The sequence below is a fragment of the Passer domesticus genome, chromosome 1 (assembly GCF_036417665.1).
Source record: "Passer domesticus isolate bPasDom1 chromosome 1, bPasDom1.hap1, whole genome shotgun sequence".
NCBI classification, from domain to species: Eukaryota; Metazoa; Chordata; class Aves; order Passeriformes; family Passeridae; genus Passer; species Passer domesticus.
In genome coordinates, this window is record NC_087474.1 from 154,532,697 (window position 1) to 154,556,726 (window position 24,030).

The 24,030-nt window shown below is 37.4% G+C and overlaps 1 protein-coding gene across 7 annotated transcripts in view; it reads right to left on the bottom strand.

Moving 5' to 3' along the window:
* ZFAT (zinc finger and AT-hook domain containing) overlaps positions 1-24,030 on the bottom strand; it is a 77,171-nt gene that overhangs the window by 34,688 nt on the left and 18,453 nt on the right. For 6 of the 7 annotated variants that reach the window (XM_064397905.1, XM_064397887.1, XM_064397897.1 and 3 more), the window contains exons 4-7: positions 17,198-17,371; positions 9,150-9,294; positions 7,399-8,873; positions 5,969-6,201 (exon numbers count right to left, since the gene is read on the bottom strand). In XM_064397905.1, coding sequence (XP_064253975.1) covers positions 5,969-6,201; positions 7,399-8,873; positions 9,150-9,294; positions 17,198-17,371 — 2,027 coding nt within the window. The remainder of the gene's footprint in view (positions 1-5,968; positions 6,202-7,398; positions 8,874-9,149; positions 9,295-17,197; positions 17,372-24,030) is intronic. The other variant, XM_064397938.1, reaches the window with a different exon arrangement.

Consider the following 24,030-nt stretch of genomic DNA (forward strand, 5'->3'; position numbering starts at 1 on the left):
ATGTAAGCAGTAATATTTAGGGCTTTTTCTTCTTTTTTGTCACAAGTCTACCCTTCTGAAACCAGGATCAGATCTTACCCTTCTGAAGACAACCACCACTGTGTGGATTTATAAAATGTCCTGAAATTGAGCAGCAGAGTTAACAATGACAGATGCCATCACTTATTCAGTGTCTGCATTTCTAGCTATTTTATAAATGTTCAGCATTTTATGTACTTCTGATAAAGTCTTATTCTAGTATTTTGATTGAAAGACTGCTGTGCATTTTCTCAGTGTCACTGATGTTATAACAGATTTAACATTATCAATCAAGTTCAACTGAAGAGTTTTGATGTTATCTCTTCCTATATGTACTTTTTTAGTCTAATTGTAATTTTTCTGTTTTTATAAATGCAACTAACTCCTAAAAATGTAGAAATTTTCTCCATTACACTTTAAATCGACAGTCACAATATAAATTGGAGAGACTGATCTTTCCAGAAGTACCTGCTGGCACTGGATGCTCAATCAAATGTGTGGGTCATAGTCACCTCTGCACTGAGTAGATTAATTTAAGAGTGGATTATCAAAACCACAGATGGAGGGAGTCTAGTTAGCCCTGACAGCTGGGCAGGTGCCCAGGTAACACAGTACTTGGTTGGAGAGATGCAGCAGCCCACCAAGCAGAGATCTCTGTAAAGGTGAGCTGAAGGCACAGAACAGACATTTCACTACTTATTCCAGGACAGAAATACTTCCTGAAGAGTGTGGAAGGAAGATTATTGATCAAAATGGGACAGACCCTGTGTTATGAAGGAGAAATCTGGAGATCACAGGAGGCTAAGGCTGCTGGACTCTAAGGGTGTCTGATCTTTGGCCAAAGAGCATCTTTGAATAGCAAGGACTGTACAAAGAGGTCATTATTGTCCAGGTGTTGCAGTTGTACAGCTGTAAATTAACACTTCTCTTGAAAGGAAAGCAAAAATTGGTGGGTTTTCATGGCAGACAGGTTTTGGAATATGATGCAGGATTTGCAGTCAGTCTCATGTACCTCTGAGAAACAAATCCCTGTATTGAAGTACTTACAAGTTAAAACCAGCAGTAGCCCTAGAACACTTTGGGCTGAAATAGCAATAAACAATCCTACGACTGTAGGATATGGAGCTCTCACTGCCTTTAATATGGCAATGGCACAAGGAGAATTCTGCTGAGCTGACAGCCATTTGCTCCTGTGAGAAAACCTGCACCAGGGACTGGGGATGGCAGCAACACAAGGATTACCACCCTGAGGGCAGTACCTTGCTATGATGGAGTTGGGGCTGTCATCATTTTAAGCCCTAAGAATCTTAAGGGGAAAAAAGGAACATCAGAAAATACTAGCTGAGTTTTGGAAGAGATCCAAGGAACCTACAAAGCTGACAAAACCTTGAAAAAGAGCTGTTAGTTTGTGCAATTAGGGTCTCTCAAATGATCTAAATCTGCTACTATGGTTTTGGATTTCTACCTGAACATGTTACTCCAACAAAGATTGGTAGATTAATCATAACAAAACTCCATAGCAATGTTTGCACCTTTTCAAAGATGTAGTTGCATGATCACATTCATAATTTGGCACATATAAGAAAAACAGCACAAAATAATTTAGGGCCTCTTGAGCTGAAATGTGTTGACAGATTTCAATGTGTTCTTCAAGCTTGCTATATATCTGATTTCAAAATATACAATAAATAAAGGGAAACAAATAGTACACTTTTAGTGTACAGTTGGGTGTCACTGGTCTCTAATACTCGCTAAATTAAGTATTTCTCAGTGTGAACAGAACATTGAGACAAATGTTAAATAAGAAAATAAAAATTCAACACTCCACTACACACACGCTACTTCAGCTGGAAGTGCTGTTAACTGTGACAACTTCACATTCTTATTAATATTCTTGAGGAAGGCAAGGCTATAAGCCTATATCTTAGAGGAAAAATTAAAATAATCAGTAAATGAATCAAGAACTACAGAGCAACATGAATGGATGGGTGCTGAGAACTCATCTTTCCACAAGACGATGGTAACAATATTCTTCAATAATGAAATAATGCCAACATCTTTTTTCAAGCTGTTAGAAAGTTATCTACACCAAGATCTGCAGAAGAGATCTTCAAAAGGGTTATCTTTTGTAGTGTAACAGAGCATGCCTAGGAGCACTGAGTCCCTTCAAAGTGTGTCTGTCAAGCTCCAGTTTCTCACAGAGAGCGCCCAGCTGCAGCCAAACCTTTCCTTGCAGAATATCCAGGCCAGTGCCAGAGTACTGGAGCTTATGCTGTCAGCTTGGAATGCTTAAGTGTTCCTCTGTAGCTGCCCTGAGAGTTTGTGTGAGTCCTTCAGCGCAATCCCATCACTCTCAAAACAGCCTTTAAAGACCCCCTGTTGCAAATTAAGTATTTCAGAGCACCCAGACCACAACACAGAGCCCCAGAGGAGCTCCCCTGCTCTGCAGCTCCAGCTCTTCAGGAGCCCTGGCTGCAGGTGATCACAGAAACCCTTTGAAGGCTGAGGTTGCAGTAATACCTGAACCACATTCTCAGCAAGTCAGTTCTCCTCTGGTAAGAATGAAAGTTATTTTTCCTATGCCCTATTGAAATATCTGCCTTTTAAATGCCTTTGAAGGTTTTTTTGAAGGGCATGAACAGAAGCAAAGCATGGAGAGAACTGCATCCACCTCTGTTAGAGACCAGCTGCAAAGTCCAATCAGCTATTTAAATTTCAAAGGCAATCACTGCCTGATATCTGCTCAGCACCCTTATTAGCCAATTTGAGAAAATATAAGAAACTTAAATAATTCCAAAATAAAGATAGTTTTTGACTGAAAGTGTTGTTTGCATTCCATAAAACAGGAATTTAATTAGGTATGTAAGTATTCTTAAACCTAGTGAAAATAAATTAGCCTAATACTATCACAAATTTTCTTGTTTATACTATTTCTTTATTAAATAAGGCCACTTACATAATAATCACAATGCATTTCTCTTTATATAAATGAATTAAAATTGTGCTAAGAAAGCATTAGCTATATTGCATTATCCATTTATAGTGCTCTGAAGAGAATTTTAATTCTCTGAGGCATGTGTTTCAAGATATTTCTAGGGGTAGGTATACAACTATATTGTCACAAAAATAAAAATTAAAACCTTCTACTAAATATTGGCACTCACAGAACATTTCCAGGAAAAGTTCCCACAACTCAATTAACAAAACATTTGATTGCATAATTTTGTAGAGGAATAGAGGGCTAAAGTCTGCTCCCACATCTATCCAGATCAACAGAAATTTAATTTCTAACACCCATGGGATCAGAATTACACCTCCAAGTTACACTTCTGAGGAGTGAAGAACTCCAGAAATCTTCACCACAGTTGTCACGATGTTCAAATAAAAATTTTCCCAAAAGATTCCTGCATTAAAATGCAACTCAGCTAAAAGGATGTGATGTACCTAGGAGACAGCTGTGCACACATGTGAAGGAGGCTACAGAAGAATGTGCAGATGTTTAGACAGATTTTTCTGAAGTCTGGCAAGAAGCAGAACTCAGCTCACAAAATGACAAGCACCTGCATACAGTATTTAAGCTTTTTTTTTTTTTGTGAAATAACTATCAGTAAAAAAAATGCCAAGCAGACATTCATTATGGAAGTCAAGACTAAGAGCAAAAGCTGCTTTCCAACTGAGTGCCCGATCATTAGATCAGAGATGTTTTTGTTAACTGCTTCCCTTTGCAGTACCTTGCATTATTGACTGCACAGCAGCACTGCTCCAAAGACAGGGGCAACACAGCCAGAGCAGTGAAATGTGAAAATTTACTTTCCTCAGGGAAGGGCAAATAAGCAATCAGAGCTTGAGCATCTCACATCCTACCAACAGCGACGCTATTACATAAAAGGTCAACAACATAATGGAATTTCTAAGCATCCTTCCAAAGACAAGAATTATTTACATCCCAAAATGTGCATGTAGGCACCTAAAAATGTGTGGTGGTTCTGGGTCTGAACTGCAGTTTTATAGAGGTGCTGATGTTGCAGTATCAATTACATACATAGACTTAAAATATGTTCAGAGATAAACTTCTCTGTGATGTTTATCTGCTCAGCAGAGTGAGCATGGCAAAAGCCACTGGGGGTTGTAAAGAAACTCTGGTACCTACATCAGCATTTTTTAATTCCACACCCTGCCCTTTAATGTTACCATGAGCTCACTCATAATATAAATTGCACTAAAGCAATTTGAAACTGCCCAGCCCTTTCCTAGGTCCCATGACACTGAAGTGATTGGTCATGTCACAGTTTGAACTTTGGAGGAGCTCAATAAATGCCAACAAACATCAAAAATCTAAAGCCCTAGGAGCAAAAGGATGAGTACTGAAAATCAGAGAATATAGACAAAGTTTTGGCTTTGAATCAAGCCCCGCCTCAATTCCCAGGCTTCAAAAGTAAAAATCTCTGTAACAAGAATGTGTAGCAAACACAGAAGGCAAAGAGGCACCACATTCACACTCCCCATCATCATCTGCCAGGGAATACCCAATCCCAAATTCAGTGCAAGACTTGGGTACTGCATAGAGAGTGAAGTGGGTAGCTATACAGTGATATATACAAGGATGAAGGGAAAGCTCCTTTTCAATACCCATAATTTATCTTCCACAAATAATGCAAGGACCCAGCTGAAATGCAGCCAGCAAAGAGGTGATGTAGGATACACATACACACAAGGAACTGAACTGAGACTTCACTATCTTCAGTCTCCAGAGAAGCTGAATTTTAATATTTATTAAGAATTGATTTTTCCAATTAAAATTACAGTAATTTCCACATTTAACTCTGCATAGACATATATTTGAAGAAGTGGTCCTTTTCACTGAGATATGCATGGAGTAAACATACCAAGCAGTGGGCACAAGGACCAATATGAGAATTGCCAAAATCTAATACATGAAATTTTTTATCCATTTAAATAAATACATTTGACAGTAAGCATCAGTAAGTATGTTTCTGAAAGATCTTGCTGTCACAATGCTTTTAATTATGAAATCCATTTTCTCAGTTCTATTTAGAATTATGAAAATTATCTTCCTGGTGGGAGCTGCTGGACATTCATCACACTTGAAAACCAGGTACTTACAGAAGGATTCAGGAGAGCTAATTGTAGACTCTTTTTTCTTAAGTGTTCTTAGACATCAATTACACAGATTTTTGCTATCAGGTGGGCATTGCAAACACCATGAATTTAAAAACATTCAAAGAGTGTCTATTATGTGAATTTTCTGCATCTTTCACAACAAATTCAGATTCCATTTGAAATATTTACAGAATGGGAGGACATAAGGGGGAAAAATTTTCCTTTTTGTGTCATCTCTTCTGTTTGGTTTTAAAATTCTTCAGAAGTAAATGCTTAAGAGGAGTAGGAGGTGAAGTGTTCTTCTGTTCCAAATATCCAAATATCTTTAAAGTAACTTCAGCTGTTGGGAATACTGACCAATAGCCTACCAATACCTGGTTTTTGCACATGGCACTCTGAGCTGGAGGGCTTTCTGAGCAAGATAGGAACCTTTAAAATCATTTTCAATAACTTAAATATCTTATGTCTGTAGTAATCAAAAAGAACATATTTTAATTTTACCCAAGTCATGTATTTTTGAAGGGAATTCAGGTTTACAGAATGAAGTAATGTAATAATAGTACCAACATTATTCTACTCGCTCAAAGGATCTGAAAATACTTGGAAAACCAAAGAGAGAAAATGGATACAGATATAATCCCCCGGAAACAGCTCTGAGAAGGTCCAAATATCCAGTTACTCTAAGTCAGGTATTCCCACAAGTGTGCAGAGAACACACAGGTTAGAACCCTGAGCTATTTAAGCTCTACTCTTCAAGTATTACCACAGAATTACAAACACTGAAGAAGACACTGAATTCAGGCAAACACACATTTGGTTTGCTACTCACCAGATCTGAGTGAACTTTAAGGTGTGCCTGGAGCTTGTATTTATCTGGAGTGGAGTAGTCACAATGTTCTGTGGGACATTTCAGCAAAATATTGCTGTGTTTCTGGATGACGTGACGCTTAAGGCAGTTCTTGGTGATGGAAGAATAATTGCACTGGGAGCAGTAATATAAATGTTCTCGAGTGTGCGTACGGACATGCATGTCATAGTGCACCTGGTACCAAAACAACTTGCCTGAAAATTAAATTAGACATGAAGAAAGTAATTCCTAAACAATTGTTTGAAAATTCAAAAAAATAACCAATTTTCTTTCAGGACAAAACACACTGGTTGAATCCTGTCCCTTTTGTCTTTAATGAAAGCTTGTCTACAGACCCTTTGCTACTGAAAATATATTTACAAATCCACCTTTACCTAACACCTATAACACCTTTGTTATATGTCCTGAAACAGCCTAACAAGAGCAACTCTAGTACATATCAATGATTTTTTCCTAAAGAAAAAGTCCTTTATATCTGTTCTCTTATTCAAAGAATTTGAATGCAACTGTACACTAAAAGAGATTGTCAAAATATTTTTTGTTACTTTCTTTCATGTTACTCCTTCTTAAAATCCTTTTTGGCATAATGGCACCAAATACTTCATAGCAATTCATCTAAAGTACAATGTTACATGATGTGATGTTTCAAAAACTTGTTTTTTCAGACTTTGGGTCCTTTCCCTTTTTAAGAATGAAAACTACAAAATATATCCCAAATATATTTTGCTTCCTTTCCAGTTACATAAACACAAAAATTTTCAGTTAGAATTAGTGGAAATTGTGTGTTATTCCCACTTCCATAAATTAAAAAAGCCAAACAATTACAATGAGGATAGTCTTGATCTGATACCATGTAATTAAAATTTTCTCTCAAAGAACCTGGTTCAAAACACGATACAAAATTATGCCAGTATATATGTATCTATTGTACAGAATGTATATTACTATACATCCTCCTACACCATATGAAAAAAAATGGATTTTTTTACTAAGCTGATAATGAAGCTCAAGCATTAAAGCATGGACTGAACTCATGCTGATCACATGCCTAAATCTGCTGTGCTTGGCCCCAATGAAAGTTGTGACTTGGGAGACACATGTGGACAGAAATAATCTAATTCTATCAAATTTCACATCAACAGAAAATTGAGCCTTGCAAGGTACTGCTTTGCTATATTCTACTAGTGGGGTTTTTTTGAGGAGATTTGACTCACTTCACATTCTTTACAGCAAAAAATAAATCCCACTAGACCCCAGAATCCATACTGAACTACAAAATGAATGCTGCTGCAAAGATGTACAATTACATCACTGTAAACTGGAGGAGCAGGAAAGTGAAACTCACTGCACAGGATTTTAAAAACCCCAAACACAATTCCACTGCTTCTTACCACAGTATTCACATTCCAAGTCTCCATAAACCTTCCTTATCCTCTCCCGCAGCTCAGTGTTCATTTGTCTCTTCTGCAAGCTGTCCAGGATCTGCATGAAGGCCACAGATCCATTCCCCCCACTGGCTGCAGCTGTGTTAGAAGGGGCTGCCTGTGGGCTGGTGGCTGCACCAGTTTCTGCTGCTGCCAAAGGGTCCGTGGGCTCTGCTGAATTTGGAATGGGTGGGTTGTTTGTTTCTGATTCACCAGGAGGAACAGACTGGATTCTCTCTTCAAGAACTGGAAGGTTCTCAGTCATTGCGTTGTTCTGACCCGCATTCAAACTTTTGTCTTCAGATAGTAAAAGATTCATTTCTTCACCCTGTTTGTTTACAGAACTGCATTGAGTAACTTCCTCTTCATCTGGAGAAGAACCTTTTAACTCCTCAGGGCCAGCAGTACCATTTTTTAGGAGGAAGCAATCTGATGCTACACAGGGCTGAATGTCTGGGACTGCTACGTCTGTTGTCTGACACAGTGTCTCTGCTACATTCTTCACCAGAGGATTTTCTAATTCTAAGGAAAGGACTGCATCAACTTTTACATCACCATTATGATGACCATCGTGGTTTACACTTACATCTGCAGCTGTTGATTCACCTTCAGAAGCAGATAGCTGTGGGGTGTTAACTGCATCAGTACTTGTGACAGTCGATTCACCTGCAGTTTGTGTCTGCTGTTCACCAAGGGCTTCTGGCTGGATGTCACCTCCTGGCTCAAGTAGGCAGAAGCTTTGGTTGATGGAACTATTAAAAACAAAATCCTCCTGCAGATCTGAATGCACATCTTTGATGTGAGCACGGAGCCTCACAGAACTGACAAACTTCTTTAGGCACACAGAACACACATACACAAAAGGGTGCTTTCGAACGTGAAGCTCAAGGGCTTGGTATTTAGTGGCTCCATGCCCACAGAGCTCACAAGCAAAGGGTCTTTCATCACCATGAACGAGCATGTGACGGTCGCGGTCCAGCTCGTTTTTGAATTTGCGCTCACAGATATGGCAGTCATAGAGAAGCTGCCTTTTGCCCTCTCGTGTCATCAAGCGAAGCTCATCAAAAACATCCTTCACCTTTTTGTCTTGAAGGTCGTGAGTTTCCTTCATATGCTTGATCAAATTTTTAACATCTGAGTATTTCTTTTTGCAGAAACGACAGTGCTGCTTAATCTTCTTGTGGACCCTTTCGATATGGACTTTGAGATGGCCTTTGCTGAGACAGGTGAAGGTACAATAATCACAGCTGAACTTCTCCCCGGTGTGCTTCCGCAGGTGAACGTTCAGGTTGGCTTTGATGGCACTGGCATAACTGCAGTAAGAACACTTGTAAGGTTTCTCATTTGTATGAATCCTCAGATGTGCTTGGAGGGAGTGTTTGAATTTGAACACCTTGTTACAGTATTCACATGTAAAAATTTTCAGTTGAGTTGGACCCAACCTAAAAAAATCCAAACAAGCAGTTATACTTACAGTAGTGAACCTTGGTAACATAATGTGTGAAAATTTCCCTAGACATTTATAATGGACAGAAATGCTTAGTTTTTAAAAATGTGTTCTCCAAAGACATTTTAAATTATACAGCTTATTCATAGTTAATTTTCAGCTCTTCCTTTACTTAAAGGTCTCAAAAAAATACCCCAGTTTCATGAAAATGGATGGGGAAGCATTTAATTCATATTCTGCATGAACACACATATAAGCACTTCAAAACTACCTGCTTGTTTTCATTGCCTGTTCATATGGGGTTTGCTGAATGGCATATTCTTGATATCCTTTTCGTTGTGATGGGTCTGTTGTGTCTGGAGTTTTGGGTTCACTTTCATGAGGAGAAGCCTCAAGAGGAACAATTTTTCTCGCTCCTAAAGGAAGAATTAAAAGAATGTTCATTAAAAATCTCACACTAGAAACATGCATTGTCTATAGTATAAAAGTGTTAACTAAACAATAAAATCTGCAATCATTAGTTTGACTGGTTTTTTTTTCTGTTGTTAATGATGGATACTCTTCCAGAAGCCATCAGTACTTACACCACAGTTCTGCTTAAATAACTTGCCAGGACTTAGCTCAGAGAATTATTCATAGTGCTTGATGCCTGCTACAAGGAGATCCTACATCCAAATATTTCCACCTTCAAAAGACTGTAAATCTTCTAAATAAAATTTGAATTTTTCTGTTTCTGCTTAATACCACATCCCTTGAAAAATTACACCAAGCTGTTGAATCAGTTCCACAAAAAAGGCTGGGGAAAATTTACTCTAAAAGAAAGTTTAGTCTATATTTAAAGCTATGTACATATTTTCCTTAAACTCCTTATAGTTTGGGGCATATTGCCATCCCTCAGAATGAAAGAACATGTTTGGAAGAGGATCCCCAGGCCAGTGGTCACAGCTCCAAGCCTGACAGAGCCCAAAATTGTTTGGACAATGCCAGTGTGATTCTTGGGGCTGTGCTGTGCTGGGCCAGGAGATGGACTTAGTCTTTCTTGAGCCTTTCCAACTCAGGACATTCTGATCCTGTGTTCCATGTGGACTTCTCAGTCTCCATTGGGAGCAGAAGGGGCTTTACTGAATGCATTTAGCCCAGATTCCCGGAGATATTATTTATAAAATATAGGCAGTACTAACATAAAGTCTCTGAAACCACAGTGGGGGTTATCCCACAATAGGTGTGAAAGACTGGGTGATATTACATGGACAAAAGAAGTGCTGTAGACAACAAGGAGAAAAAAAGAGATTCTGTGGGTCCTTCAGAGTGATTTTAAGTGGGAAATTGAGATATTTTGAGAAGAGGCCACATGGAAGTACCTAAAGCTATTGAAGCTTTTCCTATCAGACTGGACATCAGGCAACTCTGTAACTAAACAGAATAACTAAACTGCAATAGCTCTGTTGCTCACTAAACTGGTTGCACCTAAAACCAGTTTTTTTGGACTACTGTTTTTTAATAATGTTTTCAGTTCTCTACCAAAGATTCTGCAGGTTCAACAGAACTGATCTTCTAAGTTTCCACCCTAAATGTTACCAGAACATTACAACTTCTCTTCTTCCTGTTCCTCCCTTTCCCAAAAATGTCAGGTTGTCCACAGGATTGCATCTCCCAAACTGCACTGTCCCAGTGAGATGGGACCTTGTCATTACAGCATAGGAGCCATGGTTCAGTCTGTGGGTTCAGTACAAAGGTAACAAAATACACATCAGACACCAGAAAAGCGTTCTGATACTTCAATACTTAAAATAGAAGCAAATTCCATATTTAGAATGACTCAGTTAAAAGAAAATAGTTCTTAAACTGCTTTATATGCATGACTGCCTCTTCTAGGCCTCCCATTCCTTGACTGTGAGACAAAGATTCTCATTAAATGCTCCACACTAACTCTCCTCTGTGCCCTTCTGCATTTCAGGATGTTTGAGCATTTCCTAAAAGGACTACCAAACTGTTTAATAGACTTTCATACTACCACTATAAAAATTTAATCACCTAAATTGGGTGAACTGAATATATACTCACTAAATAAATACCAGTATTTTGCATACTTTGAGTGGAAAGAATGCTCCAAGGTTATCCTCATGTTACTGCCTCTAAATTACCTATGCATTTCACAGAGAGACAAATGTCTTTAAAAACTTGAAGAGGGAGATTCAGCTTTTCTGTCATGCTGATGAAGTACCTGCTCACAAAAGGCAATCATGTCCCCTAGTGGGAGGTTGCTACTTCCCACCCTTAGAAGATAGGGAAGCATTAAGAAACATTAGATGCCTCCATCCACTTGGGATGCTGACTGAGGGTGCCAACAGACCAGCAGCCACAGCAACCTCCACTAAATCACAAACTAATGACTACAGCCCATGCCCAGGAAGTCAGAAAATTGGTTCCTAGGCTCTACCCAGCCTAGTCCCCATATGTTCCAAATCCCAAAAGAATGCCCTCAGTATTCAGGTTAGGGAAATGCCTAAGAACAAGGCAAACACATACAAGGTCTTATTTTTCATTAAAAACATCAAATGCCACTAAAGAAGATAAAGGTTTTCCTGCTTCCCTAGGCAATAATTTCAAGAAGTCAAATCATATAAATATCAGGGTAAAAAAGTTTACTGTACTGATAATTTCTTTCAGAAAAATCCTTCCTCCAGCACTATCATATCTCTATTTTAAAGGCAGAATCGACTTTAGTTTACTAGACTTTATTTATGCCTTTTGCTTTCCTCTTTTCAGTCAATATCACCTAAGTAAATCTGCCTTCAGAAGAATAAGATTTGAGTTCTTCATGGCATTCTGACAGCAGCTTCTACAGATAAGCATTACCCAGTGAGCCTCATCTCTGGCTCAAACTCAGAGATGGCCTCCAGTGTCTTACAGTCTGTCCCTTAGAAAAACAGCCTGACCTTCACTACAGAGTTCTCCAATACTTATTAGCAGTCTAAAAAGTAATAGAATTATTAGGAATGGATCAGAAATAAACTAGGAAAGAACATCAACCTAATTCCTATTAATTAACTAAATTCTGCAAACATCTTAAAGCTTCAAGTACAGATCACAAAAAAAAAAAAAAGAATCAGAAAACAGTAACAAAGACAAATTCAGAAGTATTTTGTTTGGGAAAGGGATACAGAATTCAGAGACCTTCAGCTTGAAAAAGGGGCAACTGAAAGTGAAATATCAGAAAAAACTCTGTAATTAGCAATACTGTGAAAAAAGTGCAAAAAATCATTATCTTGCAGCCCACACAAAACAGTTCAATGCAGACTTAAACTAAAAGAATATGCACTTTCACCCCACATGTAATTAAGTTATAGAACAATTACTGCATAATGCCACAGAGATTGAAAATATAAATGCATTCAAAATGGGACTTAGACAAATTAACTGATACATATTAAATGTAATAATCTAATGCAAACACCAGCTCGACAACTGTCAGAATCCATGAGACTTTACATAATAAGTGCCTTTTTTCTTTCCTATAGAGATGCTGCATGCTGCCTTTAGACCAACTTTTTTTGTTTTAAAAAAGAACTTTAGCTGAAATTAAAGTATATTAAAAAAGTCTTCATAATGTAAGTATATGTAACAGATTTTAACTGCACAGACCATAACTTTGGTCTGGACAGTTAAAATAATGTGCTATGTATATGAAGTGAATATTTGTTTCCTTCAGTCTCTTTTTGAAGGAATGTGTTTTTCCAGCTTGCATAATATCCTGTGAAATGTGCTCCAAATGTGTGTGATCCATAGTAAGTAGTCCTGAAAGTCAAATAATCAGAAACCAACCCCATCCATAATCCCAAAGCTCTCCAAGCGAAGTTACCTCTAACCCCAAAATAAAGCTAAAAAAAACCAAAAGGACGATTTATCATTTGTGTAGGTTAGGTCACCCAGAGACTGAACCCATTTTAATTTAGACAAAAATAGAAACACAGACCCATGTATGGAAGGATGAAGATTCCTCTTTTCACCAGAGCTGGACATTAGATTGGCTGAGCTAAATCAATCTGTAAACCCACAATAATATGAACACCTGCTCACATTCAGAGGGGAAAGGTTTCATTTTCCTAACCTTGCCTAATTCAATGTTTGCTTTAAGTCAGCATAAGGATAGCATCTTTTCTCTGGCCCTCCATGCAACTGCATGTTGGTGATGCCTGGAAAGAACCAGCCCAGGAACTCATGAATAGGGTTCCAGAGGGGATCCACCTAAAACCTACACCATATCTCTCCTTCTGCAAATTCATTATTAATTTTCTATTGCACTTCACTACAGAAGTGCATAAACAGGCACAATGATTCAAAGGACAGAAAACTGGGGCTGGAGAACAGCACTTGCTTGTGACAGCAGTCTGTACTTAGTGACCAAGATACTCTGAAAAGGGGCAGTCCCAGTCCTCCACCTTTCCCCAGGAGGATCATTTTGCCTGATACTAAATCCATTCAGATGTGCCATAAACCCACAACCTCATTCCATGAGCTACACAAGAGAAATTATCTTAAACAAAAAAGACTGTTATCAGTTAAAAAGACTGCCACCAGTTAAACTAATCCAGTTCCAAATAATAGGCAAAATTATATTCTTCCACTTCTTCCCCACTGCCCAAAAATTTCAATGGAAGAAGGAACTAGGTGTTCATAGATTACAGATAGAATCTTCTCACACAGTAGCACAAGAACTCAGGTGAGAACTCAGGATTTTTATGAACAGTGGAAATCAGGGAGAGAAAAGCCTTCATGGTGTTGTATTAAGAATTTCTAGATGAAAAAAATCCAACTCCTTTAGAAAACAAAAAATAATTATTCTCAAAAAACTGAATACTTCATGATATTTTTGTATTTCTTGAAAACAAACAAAAAAATAATCTACCACTGGCCATCTTTACAGGAACTTAAAACTAATCTCCTAGTAACAAGCTGAGTCTTTAAAATATTACAGAATTTACACAGAATAGTAATGTAAATGCTCACATCTCTCCTGAATCAAACTAACTGAGCATGAATAATAAATTGGTTTTTGACACCTTGATAATTTACAGAATTTAAACTTGGGAAACAAAAGACATTAAAAACCCAGAAGATGGAATATTTGGACAATTTTATCCACTTGTTCTTAAAAACAGACTTTAAAAAAAAGTGTCTGCCATTCAAAACAATTTTCAGATATGCATATCATTGTAGTTATTCCCTCTCTTAATTGTGATGCTTACAAAAAACTGTCCTGTGTTTGATCTGATGCCTTGGTGTGCTCAGAAACTCAGCACTCCTTCTCTTGAAGGTCTCCACATGCCTCCAGTTATAAAACCATGGAGTGGTTTGGGTAGGAAGGGACCTCAAAGGTCACCTAATTCCAACCTGCCTGCTGTGAGCAGAGCCACCTTCCACTAGACCAGACTGCTCAAAGCCCCATCCAACCTGGCCTTGAGCACTTCCAGGGATGGGGCATCCACAAATTCTCTGAGCAAACTTTTCCATGCCTCATCACCCTCACAGTGAAGAAATTCTTCCTATAACCTGTAGCCATGATGTTTTATGAAAAATTCTTTGCTAGGATTTTTCTCCTATTCTAGCTGAGAAGCCTCAGAGAAGAAATGAAAACAATTAACTGTCTGATGGCTGTGGAATGTGGTCTGGACATTGTTTACCAACAGGTATATCTGTGATTGTTGCACGTTGGTTGTTTCTAATTAATGGCCAGTCACAGTCAGCTCAGACTCTGGGAGTCCCAAGCCTTTGTTATCATTCCATTCTTTTTCTTTCTAGACTTCTGATGAATCCTTTTCTCTCTATTCTTTTTAGTATAGTTTTTAATATAGCATTGTAATATAACATATAATATAATAAATCAGCCTTCTGAAACATGGAGTCAAGATTCGTGTCTCCTCACACAAAAAATAACCTAATCTAAAACTACCCTTTTTCAGTTTGAGGCTATTTTCCCTTATCCAATCACTCCACGTCCAGGGTCAGGACCCTGTGCTTGGCCTTGCCCTGCAGGAGCTTTGCCCAGGCTCACTTCTCAAGCCTGTCAAAGAACTTCAAGGCCTGCACTAAAAAAAAATCTACAACTTTTATTCAAACTGTATTTACTCTGGGTTAATGCCAGCTTTCAGATTTCTATAGCTGTAAATCCATTACCTTTCATATGCCTCCCAGGAAAAAAATTACAGAAGAGGAACAGTAGGGAAAATCAAAGCTGCCCAAATGTCCTTTCTGGGAAGTTAAAAACTGACTGATCCTGTTTGTTCAAAGGGATTTTGAAAACATCCATTTAGTCATAATCTGAATTATACAAAGCATTGTCCCAAACCTCATTAGTGTTTAGCAAAGTTACAGCAAAGTGTCAATGCAATACTTCTAAAAGAATCTTTTATTTAATAGGAGAAAAATACAGTCTAAGTAGTCCCTTAGTACTGGGAATAAAATACAGCTAATTCTCAAGGCCTTCTCTATTTTTCTAATTGCCATTTGAAATCTTCCAACAGAATTTTATTGTAATGGACACAAAAAAGGGATGTTTCTATGCACCCTCAAAACTAGGTAACAGGTGGGTACAGATTGTTAATGCCTGCAGAGAAAGGACTTAAGTTTAGATAGTGCTTAAGGAACTTTATTTTTAACTTAACTTTACAGATGTCTGGTACAAAGAAAGCAGAAGAGAAGGGAGAACTATTTTATCTATTTATATTCTTCAACAGCAGTGTACAGCAGTAAATCTCTTCAGCACAAGATAAATCTCCAGAAAATGGACTATGTAAAAGTCTGTGAAAGATCTTTATTAAAAACTCCAGACATTTAAGTATTACTGAGCAAGGGGAACTGTCTAAGAATTGCTAGTGACATTAAGATATAGTTAGATTGTAGAAATTAATGGAAAAAAAAGGAAAATAAATGAAAAACAAATTATACAATAATTGCATTAAATATTTTTCTTTTGAATCTTTAATCATTTATATAGTTTCTTCTAGAATTTCCAAATTCTGAAAAGTTGCATGACAATTCATAACTTTTTGAAGAGTACTGACTTTTTATTACACATAATTTAGCTGGGAACTTGAATGTAGTAAGATTATTAATTGTCAGTCAAAGAGATAAGAAGATCTTCAAAAATTACTCTAGCTTCATACTTGACCATAAATCCCTTTGGTTCATTAAAGCCTTCTGAATGTTTGATGTAATATGCCCAAGGGCCTCCAAAGTTTGAGTTATTTTGAGTACCTCAAAAATTTTGATTTTTCAAAGAAAAATTTTACTAGGCAGTAATTAAGGCAACAACACCTACTAGATTTACATTCCTCTTCTGCATCACTTGCTTCCTACATTTGCTTCATTATCTGTATTTATTATTATTTCATTTGCCTTTTTAGGCCAGTTTTGTAAGGAAATGGATCTTTGATTGCATTATCCACCATGTCTTTCCTTCCCCTCTTGTAAATTCTTCTAGTTCTAGTCTAGAAATGCAAAGGTCTAAGATAAAAACTCTTATAAAGTGCATAAAATTTACACCAGGAAAGGGGAATTTCCAGTTATGGCTCTTTCCAAAAGCCTTGAGGAAGGGAGGTTTGTCTATATCCATAAATTAACACCTAAAGTTGTTAATTTACTTAAACCTCCATGAGTCCCTGAATCAGCATATCACATATCTCAATATCAAAGGATATTAACAACACAGAGAATCCTGCTAGCTTCCCACCCACAACAACAAAATGAAGACCTTAAAGTTCTTCTGATAGTTATAAGCAAAACAAATGCTCAGAAATGTCAGCAATAACAAAAAGGAGAACAAAACTGCAAAGCTGAAAATAATACACAAAACTATAAAAAAAGGGATTCTGACAGTCAGTCAGAATGGTTAATGGTTTGTAACCAGTTAATGGTTTATATAAACAGTCAAATGCAAATCTAGGTTTAACTAAATTGTTTGAATCCTTTAATCATTATACAGAACTTGATTTTCAAATATATATGCACTTTTCTGTTCTCTGGTCAGTGTTTTAGCATTTTCTTTAAAACTATTGAGAGACTAAACATAACTGATGTTAATTCAGTAACTGAGGTTAACTACAGCCAGGTCCAGCATTTATTGTACCTACATAGAAATGTGACTGAAGTTCTACAATTATTTAGCTGCCAGAGGTGGACATTATCAAGATAAACAAATAATGCTAAATATTTTTCATACACTAAATATTCTAAACAATTTTGTCTTAGACCAGTGAGTGTTTCATAGAGTGTCAGCATAATTAAAAAAAAAATTATATAATTGGTGATTTTGATTACCTGGAATAGTTTCATGGGCTGTCAAAACCACACTTATAATAGGATTTTTAGCTCCTGAAACCTGCTCAGTCTCCTTAGTTGATGCTGTTTTCTCTGTTTTCTGAGCTCTGGGCCTCTTGGGAGTTTTTTCTCGCTCATCTTCCTTCCTGTCAAGGTCAACGTCAGAATCATTACCTAAAGAGCAAACATCAAAAAGAAGGTAACTATGTACAAAAGCAATGCAGGTAACACAGTTACTAACACTGCAAGAACAAATGGGGAGACAATTTAGGCTCCAGTAGAAAGAAGGATGTTATCAAAACAAGATGTGCTGCATGATCCCTAAAGGAGAACTTTTTTCCACTCTATTTAATAAAACTAGTATGATACTTTTACAAACAAAGAAAATAAGAGAAAAAAAAATCAAAATTAAAAATGAACACTCAGAAACGTGTGTCTAAATTCATTCACATTATTGTGGATTTCTGTGAAAATGCTATAAACTTCACTGAAGTTCTCATGATTTTGCAATTAATGAACAATTTATTTTTATATTTTCCCACATTTAATTGTTCTGACAATCTTAGGATTCTTTTTTCTAGTACTGGCTTCATTATCCATCTTATTTAAGGGAAAGTCTTTTGACAATCTCTTTGGATTAGACTTTCTTTTGCTCTTGTTATTGTAAATCAACAGCCAGAAACATAATTTTCTTTTTAGTGTTGATTCAAGAATAATTAGGGTTCAAAATAATTCTTTGGTTCAACCTAACTCTTGACATGTAACTACTCATTTTGAAGGCCTGAACTTCCAAATCATTCCCTGCTGCTGTTCAGAATGTCTTCAACCTCTTAAATAGGACAAGTTTTCAACCTGTTAACTAGAAAGCCACACAACAGTTGTATACAAAACATTCTTTGGAGATAACAATGAATAGCCAGTAATCAGCTGATTTCTTTTTTAAAGCAAATGATTAATTCCTTTACTGAAATTTTAAATAATAAAAATAAAAGTTAAAAAAACCCAACAGTGTCTTTATAGATAAATAATTAGCAGAATAGATGAAAAAACAGAGAACTCTTAAGCATATACAAATGAAATTTCTTATATTAGATGAAGTGGTAGAAGATGCAGACAAGAAAAAAACAAAGTTGGCAAATTAAGGCATTATGCAAATGTTCCAAAGGCAATGAACAAGGAAAGAAGAAACTAGTGGAAGAAAATGATAAATAAACCCAGTGATTTTTTTCTTTTTTTTTCCTCTCTCAATCTACATCAGTTGATTCAATCTCCAGAGTGAGAAATTCCATTGCTCTATATGCTGTATCTGCCATAATGAGATAGGAAAACAAAATATAAATAAAAAAACAACAACCACAAAGCTGTAGTGTGTCCAGACTTGTTTCTGTCATGCAAACAGCAGAAGGAGTGAAAAGATATGCAACATGGAAGCAGCTGTTTTAATTCCAGTAATATTTTGTAAATACTCAGCTGAGATTGAAACAAAGACTCTCTCTGTGGCCTGACTCTAATGGAACAAAGGTTTAAAGTGTCCTGGCTGTTCCTTACAGAAATCAGGGTCACAAGCAGAAGCTGAAGCAGCATGGGTAAAGCTGATCACATAACTTGTATAAACCATAATTTCTTTGCTAGACACAGAACCAGAAGGAAACAAGTTGTGCAGAAGAAGTTTAGCTTTCTCAGGAATCCTAAGACAGAAATCTGTACGCTGGCAACTGGCAGTGATTTAATACCAAACTCTATGCCTGAAATTAGTATTTAGAGTCTCCAGAATGAGGAACAATGAAAAAGCAAACTGAATTCAAACACAGCCAGCCATGGCTGTGCCCAGCTTCCAGCTCCTCTGTCCAGGGAGCCCCCAGCTTTTCAACACCTACTAATGATTTTTCCAATTTCATTACAAAAAATTCCTTGATCTATGCTTCTTCTCAACTAGGTTCTTCTCTGTGGGCTTCTATGATTTTGGAAAATATTGCTGCTTTAGAGGTATAAAGAGTTTTATAATGTCCCCATTTAACTCCTTAATATAGTTGTAAATTATTCATTTATACTAAAAGCACACAGTTCTAACACTGATATTTTTCTGCAATACTTGAAAGGGATATTTGAAGATAAAGACAAATCCCCTTCAAACAGAACCTGCTTGTGCAGTGGTTTCTTTTGGTGTGCTGAGCAGGGGTGGAAGAAAACAGTTGGACTCTATCTTACAGCTCTTTTCCAACCTTAGCGATTCTATGAAACAAACACATATTTTCACATTTTCTTCATTAAACAGCCTCTGCTAGTTTATTAGCAAGAATAAAATGAATCATCACAAATTTCTCAGCAGGACTAGGTTACCAACACAAGAAAGTTTTCTCATAAAGAATCAGAATACACAGAATCACAGAATAAACTGAGTTGGAAGGGACCCACAAGGATCATGGAGTCCAACTCCTGGCCCTGCACAGGACTGTCCCCAAGAGCCACACCATGTGCCTGAGAATGTAATCTGCTTATTGAAATGTTTCCCTGAGGGTGCTTCACATACTGGCTTAACTAATTAATTAATTAATTACTCTGCTTTTGTTCAGTAGACGGTAAGCAAAACTGAAAAGCATTAGGAAAAAAAACCCAAATGATTTTATATGCCTATGGACAAAACATGCTTTAGCTAAAAGAAATCCAGAAGCATATATTGGAATGAAAGCCCTGATGAGGGGAATGGAATTTTCACCACATGCTAGGATCATGTAATTCCTAGCAGCTACATGAATGGAATCCAAGCACCTTACTCCTAAACTCTCCTTTCTAACCATTAGAAAGATTCTAACCATTAATCAGGTTAATGATGAAGTGTCTGAAGACAAATAACAAAACCATTTATTACCTTTTCATGTTAATATGCAACTCTATGAACTTTTGAGTATTTGAATTCTGCCAAAAAAAGGAGAACCACACATTTGAGTTTGTTTGTGATCCATATCAGTGAACAACTAGGACCACAGTAGCCAACAAATGTTTCACATTGTTTTTCTTTCCTGACTTGCCTCTGTCAGGCAGATCAGTTTGTCAGTTCTTGCAGTCCAACCCAGGGCCAAGCTCAAGAGATGTATTACAATAAACATTGCTGACTGTCTCCCTGCTTTCAAAACAGACCACAAATACTATTTTAAAAGATTAAAAACAACATACAGAATTGCAGTATCAAAATATTTATTTGTTAAAATGGTGTTGTTTCATATGCATAGAATATTTGTGCAGGTAGGCTAAGCACTAAAAATTATGGCCATAAAAAAATTTTCCTAGAAAACCCAAAGATGGTAAGTACTTCAAACAAAGAACTCAATCTCAAGTACCTATATGACAAAAAATATCTCAGCTTTTTCAATATGAGTTGAAAACACCCATCCCCTAACAGGAGGACTACATTCAGTAGGAGCAAAGGTGTGAGGAAGCTACTGAGTGTTGTGCAATCTCAGTTAACACAAAAAAAGCCCACACAGAGATTGGTAAGAAACAGCAGTGAGAAAACTCCACTCATTTCCTAATCGTACATCTGCTACTATTGCTGAGGATCTGTAAGAACATTCTCACCCTCACATGATACCTGATTTAAAAAAAAAATTCTCTTTCTACAATGATCTAGTTCTTATACTTAAATATTAAAAATTATTCACTAATTTGATGCCTGCTGATGGCATCTACCCCTGTCTGAGAGGAAGAAACATCTTCCAGAAACAATTTGTTGATAAGGAGCTGGGGTGTACATATTTACAACACTTTTTGCTACAAACAGAACTATTTTGTGGTCTGTGTGTAACCTGAGACTTAAAAATCCTTCAAACCAACACTCCCTATCAAATCCCCAAATGAACAAACATCTTAATTCTCAATGGCAGCTGTTTTGTCCCTGAACTCTGTACACCAAAAAAAAAAACCTCTGAAGTGGAAGGTGTGCTTTAGGAAAGGATTGAAAGGCACACAAATGTATGTTTTAATGAAACAGAGCTTCAACTTTGACCACAGGGCTCAAACAGCCTTTCTATAATATGTGGCCATGTCATCACTATTTAGCTGCCTTCATGGAAAAAAATTCCTTCACTGTTAGGGTCATGGATTAGAGTGTCAAATAAATGCTTTGTCCATCTTAACTAGGAGAGTTCTACTCTATAATAACAACCATGGGTTATAAAGGAACACCCTTTTAGGATGATTTATGAGAAAATGGAGTATATGCCACTTGAACAGCTAAGCTGAGCTTCCCCAGGCAGCAAAAGCCTTTGCTTGCTCCTGAACAGGTTTGTTTAGACAAACTGTCTCACTGTGCACCTCCCTTGCTGAGCAGCCAGCTCAGCACTCTGTCAGCTGGCACCTGGATCCAACAGACAGACAGACAGACAGAGTGCCCTCCTCTCCCCGGCGCCTCAAACACAATCCAGGAATGGTCAGGGCTGCTGATCAGCAGAGCTACTGCCAGCTCTGACTTCATCAGGGCTTCCTGAGTCCCATCAAACTGCATCCTTCATCTGTCCCAGGATTCTCTTGGAGTCATTAATTGGAGGGATTGCTCTCAGCATTTGTAATTGGATGTACAACATTTCACAGGCATAGCTACACAGACTTAACTGGTATGTTTTTAAACTACTCTTCATTCAAATTACTATTTTTTAGCCTCTAAGAAGTGATATTTTATAGCAGCAGGAAAGCAGCTTGGAAAGAAGAAAGTGAACTGGCCATTTGAAATTAACACAGGCATTTGTTTCTCCTGCGGAGAATGACATTCTACTTGCAGGAAGAATTAATTTAAATTAGAATCCAGCTGATGGCAAAACCATTTTAAACTAAGGCCAAAAGTGACATCTTTAAGATATATAGGCTCCCACTTCAGGAGGATTGAATGGTTCACTCCAGAGAAGGGACTGTAATCTGTCTTCCACCCAAATGCCATTCCCCAGCCATCAAATGTCCTTGCCAGCCAGATCCAAAATAATTAGTCAGAATTGTTAATTTTGTTTAAAACAGAAATAGATGTGCACACAGTCTGGCTTACAAAACAGCAACTTGCTCAGGCACATATAAAAATATGTTTATTAAGCATGTACAAGGGGAAATTGGAAATACAGTAGACATTTTTTAATACTGTGCTGCATTGGCTTTGTGTGGCCATGTTTTGGTAGCAGAGGAGATACAGTTTGGCTTCTCTGATGGAGATTTGGGCTCATTCCTCATTATCCTGCTCTCGTTTGATTGGTAATAAGCTAATTTCACCAGGTTGTGTCTGTTTTTCCTGTGATGGTAACTGGTGAGTGATCTCTCCCCACAAGCCTTTTGTTGTATTTTCCCTTTCCAGTCCAGCTGAGGAGCTGCTTCCTGGGCACCCAGGAGTCCAGGCAGGGTCAACTCTTTCAGATTTGAAAAAAATACAGCTTTTTTTTTTTTTTTTTTTTCCTTAGTGAATGGGCCCACAAGGTGAAGGCAATCATTATGCTTTAAAGCATCAAATTAGAGGCACAGAGGGTGTCAGTAACCAGCAGGGCCTGGTGACTCTGGAAAGAGCAGGAGAACTGTCAGTGAGTCACTGATCTCAGAGATCAGTGCAGATCACTAATTACAGAAGCAAGGAACAGCAGAGGCCCCCTCCATCACCAGCTATTCCTCTGACCAATACATGTGCAGTTTCAATGAAGTTTCAAGTCTAGTTTCAACTAGAGTTTTCTAGTGATTTATTTGTTTTTAATGCTGGTCATGTTAGGGATTTCAGCACTTTTCTTGCCAACCTATAAAAGACAGCAAAACATTTTATTACTTCGATACCTCTATGAATACTTGAGCTCCAGCTCAAAACATATATTAGATTTCTTTGAGTAGAGAATATCACACAGAAGAACTAAATATATATCTTTTTAATATTTTCATGCTTAGCATATTTTAGCAATAGCCAAAACATTATTTTAGTAAAAAATATAAAACACTGCATCATATGAGCTGCTATGAAGAAGTTAACTCCATTGCAGCTAGACACAGTGCAAAGTGAAAACATCTGACTATTAACCAGATGTCCACAGAGTGCTAAGTTTTGCAAGAAATTAAAAGCATGAGAAGGTGGTATAAACTTTAAAACTATAGAAATATCTCAGAAGCATTAAAAAAAAAACAGATTAGTAATTTCAAGTAGGAAAATACAAGGATAAAAAGAAAAAAACAACCTTATGTACTAGGTAAAATGTCAAACACTAAGTGAGAAGAGCCTGCAGCCAAATCTGCTTGTGAATTTTAGCCATCTATTTTGAACTGTCTCTGACATGCAGAAGCAGGTATTATATTTCTGGAAGATTCAAAGACCTTCAATAAAATCTTCCATCTAGCTCTAGAAAACTGGCAACAGTGGATTCAAGAAAAAAAAATTACTAATAAAATGATGGGCTCTAAATTGACTCAGAGTACAAGAAAGATCTGTCTGTATTTCTAAATACTCACCTGAAAACCTAAGTTTAATGGTAAGAAGGAGTCAGAAAAATCAACCATAATATAAAGGAAACATTAAGAAAAGAGCAGAACAACAAAGAAAACCACCTCATGCCATGCTATGAAGCAGGAGGGCTCTGCAGAGGGATCTGCACAGGCTGGATCAATGGACTGAGGCCAACTGTGTGAAGTTCCATAAGGCAAAGTGCCAGGTCCTGCCCTTGGGTCACAATTGCTCCATGCTGTGCTCCAGGCTGGGGGCAGAGGGGCTGGAAAACTGCCTGGCAGAAAGGGACCTGGAGCTGTGGGTCAACAGTGGCTGAACATGAGCCAGAAATGTGCCCAGGTGGGCAAGAAGGCAAACGGCACCTTGACACATTATTAAA